Source organism: Crocodylus porosus, unplaced genomic scaffold, assembly GCF_001723895.1.
Source record: "Crocodylus porosus isolate Cpor-Errol unplaced genomic scaffold, CroPor_comp1, whole genome shotgun sequence".
NCBI lineage: Eukaryota > Metazoa > Chordata > Crocodylia > Crocodylidae > Crocodylus > Crocodylus porosus.
Genome location: NW_017728909.1, coordinates 34100316 through 34106458, shown reverse-complemented (window position 1 = coordinate 34106458; position 6143 = coordinate 34100316). Strand labels below are relative to the sequence as shown.

Sequence of the window (6143 nt, the reverse complement as noted above, 5' to 3'; positions counted from 1 at the left end):
AACATAAAGAACACTAGAACAGATCTCTCTTGTCTTAGCCTCCTATCCTGAAACAGTCTTTGCATATGTGCCAGGAGCTTCAAAGTATGTCTATGATGACAGAGGAGTAATGTGCATGATTGGAGCTCTTAGTCATTTAAAACTAATTTAAGCCTAAAACTTAATATATACAGGGGACCTAATGTTAGACTTTTGTTTTAAAAGAACAAAAACATTCTCGTCCATCTATTATTAGAATAATATTGAAACCTTGCTGGTTTTTAACAGAGTTAGGAAGCAAACTCTACTTTTGTAACAGTTATAGTCGCTGCAGTGTTTTTGGTGTTTGTATCACTGATTGCAGTGGTATTTTCTATATTGAGCAATGATATTGTTTATGTGATATTGTGTGGAGAGGTTCTAAGGAATACAAATATTGTATCTGCTAATTCAGAGGGCATGATAGGAAGGTGTTCTGTGGCAGTACTTACTAAACCTATGACTATTTTAAAACAGATTTTACTTGATAACCAAAATGAGGAAGGAAGAGGCACCATAATGCAAACAGAGAAGACAGGCAATTATATATTGCACTTATGATGTAAAGTGAGACTAAAATGAATTGAACACTGATTTCAGATATTCTTTACATAGAAAGAATACTTATCTAGGATTTTGTATTCTTTTGCTAGGGACATGTGCTGTACTGCTAATGCATATTATAGAGTAACAGTACTGCTCTGAAATTAAATGGGAAACTTAATTAGATCCTCCAACTCCTATTTAAGAGATTATTACAGTTGCAAAGTGAAGTACTGAAAGAGTCAGAACCTACTCCAATGAAAATGGCCTGCATAACATGAATGCTGCCTTACTGAACCAATGGTTAATGGTATGAGAAAAGGAAGGATGGTTCTGTGGTTAGGAACTGAACTGGGAGTTGAAGGCCTGGTTTAGTTCCTCCAGGATAGGTACAGACATTCAAAAAGCATGAGGTGGAATCGGTTTAAGTTGCACAGTTTTCTGTAAGTGAAGTAGTTTAGATGGGGACTATCATAGACTTCGTATCTGATCATAGGTAAATCATTTAATCTCTTATTGCTTCAGTTTATCTTAGCTTCCCTCCCCCGGAGAGATAACAGCCCTTCTGCTTTCCAGAGGTACTGTGCTGATACAATATTAAATTGTGAGGCACTTGAGGTATGTCTACACTGTGGCATCAGAGTGCTCAGTCTTGCTATGAAGGAAATAAGCCTCACCTACCTGCTTCTGCTCTGTATGCATCAAGCCCATATATGAGGGGCAGAGGGCACCCTAAAGGATAACCAAACTGACATGCTTGAGGATGTTGAAAACCCAGACTGAGTGTGATGATAGGGGCATCTCTCAGGACATCTTTGCCACTTTAACGGTTAACACATATGGAATGGGAGATGGTGAGTGAAAATTTTCTCAGTTGTGTGACTGCCCACTTTGCCAGTCATACATGCATACTCTCATTTCTTGTAATGATTATTATAATCCTGACAATGAAGGCCATAACAATACTCCAAGCAGATAGACATGCTCACATAGTATGATTTTTACAAAGCCTGCATACCACATAATGTGCAATTTAGACTGCAACTAAAGCTTCTGCTTAATATTAGATTTTAATCTTCACTATTAAATGAGCAGGCCTCTGCCAGTCTGAATACTGGATAAAGGAGGGATATACCGATCTTCTATTTCCATTTACCTTGAGGGCCTCATTCTGCTCTCGGTTTTATGGCTATTTTTTTGAAGAAATTCCAGTAACTTATAAGGACAATCTATGAATGTCACAAACTAGATGGGGCAGTGACTTATAGAGTTCCTGTTGCGAGTCTGCCCAGGTTTGGATTGTTCTTACTTAGAAGCCTAGTCAGATGGGCACGTATATGGTGACTGTGAAATCATAATCATTCATGTATGCACAAGAAAAAATTACAAATGCTTTGAAACTAACTCAGACTTACTAAATTTATGAGTCTCAAAACATCCAAAAGACTACCTTTGTAAGCCAGAGAGTACGTAAAAAGGACTCAACATGACTTTTTTTCTGATAACATCTTTCAAATATGAAGCATCATGTGTAAATTTCCAGAGCTACATAGGTCACCTTTGATCACTATTTCACAAAAATAGAAAATTATTATGAATTAAACTGTTTCTTATTAGACTATTAAAAAGAAATAAAATAAGCATGTCCAACTGATTTATGTTCTAGAGAAAAGCTGTGGTGGCTTTACCGAAACCACTTCAGACTGAACATAAGGAAAAACTTCTTTACAAGTTGTGTGCTGAGGGTTTCGAACAGGCTCCCACCAAAAGGCTGTACAGTCATCCACCCTGGCGATTTTCAAAAAGCGTCTTGATGCCCACCTTGCTGGGGTCATCTGAGCCCAGCAGTCTTTCCTGCCCAAGTGCAGGGGGGCTGGACCTGATGATCTGTAAGGTCCCTTCCAGTCCCTAACATCTATGAAACTAAGGAAGTGGATGAGTAAGCTACTTTGAAGAGGTGAAGGTTTATCCACAAATCATATAGTAACTGTGAAAAGGAGGCAGTTTTATATTAAAGAATATCCTAAATGGATTTAAAGAAACATTTTACTACTTATAATTTCAGTGTACTCTTATATATCATCTTTTAAATCTGTGATACAAAACAGCCATCATTTGTTAGGTTTTTATCAGCTACACAAATACTGTATCAGTACTTAAATTCATAAATATTAAAAATGAGGTGTGGCTTGTGGTACTAAAAAAAGCTCATCAGTGCTAAGTTTCCTAACTGTGCTCTTTTTTATCATCAACAAACCTTTACACCTACTGGATTAAACAGTAACCTTACAAGGAAAATTCAGCAAGCACCCTGCTGGCTACTCCAAGATATACAGCAACAGCCAGATTTTCAGGGTGCCTCTAAAATGCACCTGCAATAGTAGTGAACATGTGAATTTAGAGGTCTAGAGGGGCATCTGCTTATTTATTTACACTGTGCAAACAGATCTGCTTGAAATTATTCTGGGCTAAATTTTACACCTGAAAATCTATTCATAGTTCAGATATTTAAGTGCTAAAAATATCAATCCCTAATAGCCTTATTAATAATAGAAATTTCTTTCTTGGAGTAGCCCCTGTACATCTGAATACACTGCAGTAAGTAGTAAGGGAAGCCCCTGGATTTGCACTAGGCTTCATGTAAAGCTCTGCATATGACACTTGCATCAGGGTTACTGTTTTGTGAATGTACTATATTATATTTGGGGTGTTTTCAAGGTTTGAAAGTCTAATCAATGAATTATGACAGTCAGTTATCTCTTTTAAAGAATTTGGAAACTCAGTTAAAAAATGGCATTTACTCCCTAAAACCCAGTTTCTTGAATAATGTGGTATGAATTATTATTTCATGTATAAAAATATATGAAGAGGCTTGCCTCCCTATATAAAACATTTCAGAATTTTAAAGTGGAATTACTTGCCAAAAATGAGTAAAGACTGAAAATATTTTCTATCATATTACAAAACATTATAGACTTGTTTTCTTCCCTTTGTTTTCTCCAGCTATGCGCCTTATTTGTTTTCTTGTTTTTTTTAAAAGAATGACACTAATTAGTCCATGAAAGAGTTTAGAAAACCTTGTGACCAAATTTATATTTATGTTTATAACACCTGAGGACAGATCGTATAATTGCCACATTTCTTTTCTTTTTATATGATTCTTCATTTTGCCATTTTCTTCTTTAGTGGCCTTTTGAAAAATCCAAGCTGTGTATGAGAGGAAAAATGCAATTAAAACCAGAATTTTAGAAATCTTTTGGCAAAGTTTACAAGACTTTTATGTATCTTATTTTATTTTTTAAATGCATTGATCTAATGTTCATGGGTGAGTTATAACTCAGGGCCATATCAGTGAAGCTCAATGCTGTTTTCCTAAACTGGAAAAATAGAAGACATATCTCATGCCAATAGGCAAACTTAATGTACAGTAATTGCTGTATCATTCTTATGTGACAAAGTGTCAACGATTCATTAACTTCAAGCTAATAATACTCGAAACAGTGTAATACATCTTAATTTGCTGTATAAACATATACATTCAATGAATAAATACCACATGTTCAGGTGATTATGCAAACCTAAATTTGCTGTAGTAATGCTAACAGAGTATTTTAATAAAGCTTTAGCTTTGGGAATACTGCCCACTTGTGTTGAAGTGGTGGTAAAGCATGGGATGATGAACAAGTACGAGTTTTTTGATTTTCGGAAAGTGATGAACATCTACCCTCAGAAGTCTGAGAATGTTTTTAAATATAATTTGATTGCTGAATGTTAAACCCCAACCCAAAATGAAAACATATTTTAGTATACTAGAAATCTCTTCAATTTGCAGTTTATAATATATTACCACTATAAATGAAATGTTGGCAGGAGAAATGGATAGCTATTTTAACAACATCATTATTATTATTATTCCTCTTATAGTCTATTTTTTCTTAACCTGTGTCTGTAAAATTGTGGATTAAAAAGAAACTTGCTTATGTGCCCAATGATCTGGAAATGGCAGCTTATCTGTGAATGTAGTTGATGCTAAGCCACCTAGCACAAAATTGGCTCCAGGCTAGCTAACTGTTGAAGACACTGTCATAGTTAATTTATTTGTATTTTAACTCTGCAAAGATAAAGAATCAATCAGTAGCTTCTAATTGTACTTTCATGCCCATGGTTTGAAATTTGCTAGTGATTTCAGGTGCCTAACTGGACTCCTTTAAATGTTCAAGGGGGTCAGGAACCAGCATTTTCAGGAAATCAGACCCTTTTAATTAGGGTGACCATATGTCCCAGATCGTCAACCCAGACAATCCTGGATTCTGGAGGCTTGTCTCAGAGAACTGGCCATTAAAGAAAACTGAATCAAAAGTCCCAGATTGGCAGGAATCTATGTGTGTGGCTCCTGAGTCAGAAGCCGAGCACATGTGGGTGGATTCATGCCAACCAGGGACTATTGCTTCAGGTTTCTCAAGGGAGCTTAGCCAATGGACTGCTCCCATGTCTGGACTCCATTGGACTGCAACTGGAGTCACTTGCCCAGTAGAGTCAGGATTGAGGAAGGTGTGTGTGCGCGTGTGCGTGCGTGTGTATGTGTGCATGCGTCATGCTGTCTTTCCTGGTTCCTGGGAGCCACAGGGTCATGGCTGGTGCCCCCTGTCCCAGATTTCCCTCAAATTATTATGGTCACCCTATTTTTAATGCACGTTATGTTGGGCACTCAGCATTACTACTTGATTTTCCTTTTGTTGCCAAATTTATTTTCTTAGTAATAAAAACATAAGATCCATGTTTGTAGAAATAATTATCATGAGTGTTGTTGTGTGTCCATAAATGACTAGCTAGCAAATACTGTAAACAGTTTGATTATATGACCAGTGACTATGTACATGTGGAACTGTCTAGCTGCACAAATATGTGAAACTGAATGTGGATTCTTGCATAAGAATCTCAAGCCTCTTTTTTTAAAATGTAGCACTATATTTTACAGTTTTCTTTTTAAAGGGGAATACTAAAGTTTTATTAGCACCATATTTGTTCTGCTCTTAACTGATCTCTGAGCACCTTCACATGAAATAAATTGGAAATATCAAAGTTCTACTGAGCTTTATGAAGTTTGACTGTTCTCCTTTTCCATAATGTAATACCACTGTTTAGGATAGTTAGGGCCTTCTTACACATTGCATTTTGATCTGCTCAATAGTTGATCAGTGTTAGTGCTAGCTCCATGCCCATATTTTGAAATTTTGAAATAGTTTGATGCAGTCACACCTTAAGTCTAAAAACTTTCTCTGACTGTCCTTCACCTGCATGGCTGTGACTTGCCACTAGAGGGTTGGTGAGCAGGAGCCTGACTAGGAGCTATAGCTGTGAGTTGCCACTACAGGTGTACAGAGTCAGGACAGGCTTCTATATAGGTGGAGGTGTGTGAGTGATGGGTTGGAGAGTGGACAGAAACATGAATCTGGGAGGCATGGGTAATGACATGGGAGGTCCGCTGGTCCGGACGATCTTCACCCTAGGGTTCTACAGGAACTGGCCGAGGTCATTGCGGGACCCCTGGCGCGGCTCTATGAGCACTCGTGGTGCTCTGG

The 6143-nt window shown here is 37.3% G+C and overlaps 1 protein-coding gene across 1 annotated transcript in view; it reads right to left on the bottom strand.

The window, feature by feature from the left end:
• Window positions 1–3326: 3326 nt before the first annotated feature.
• Window positions 3327–6143, bottom strand: part of ITGA1 (integrin subunit alpha 1) — a 125427-nt gene continuing 122610 nt past the window's right edge. Inside the window, exon 30 of the mRNA XM_019532041.1 lies at window positions 3327–3768. Within this exon, the coding sequence (XP_019387586.1) occupies window positions 3724–3768 (45 nt within the window). The 3' untranslated portion in view covers window positions 3327–3723. The remainder of the gene's footprint in view (window positions 3769–6143) is intronic.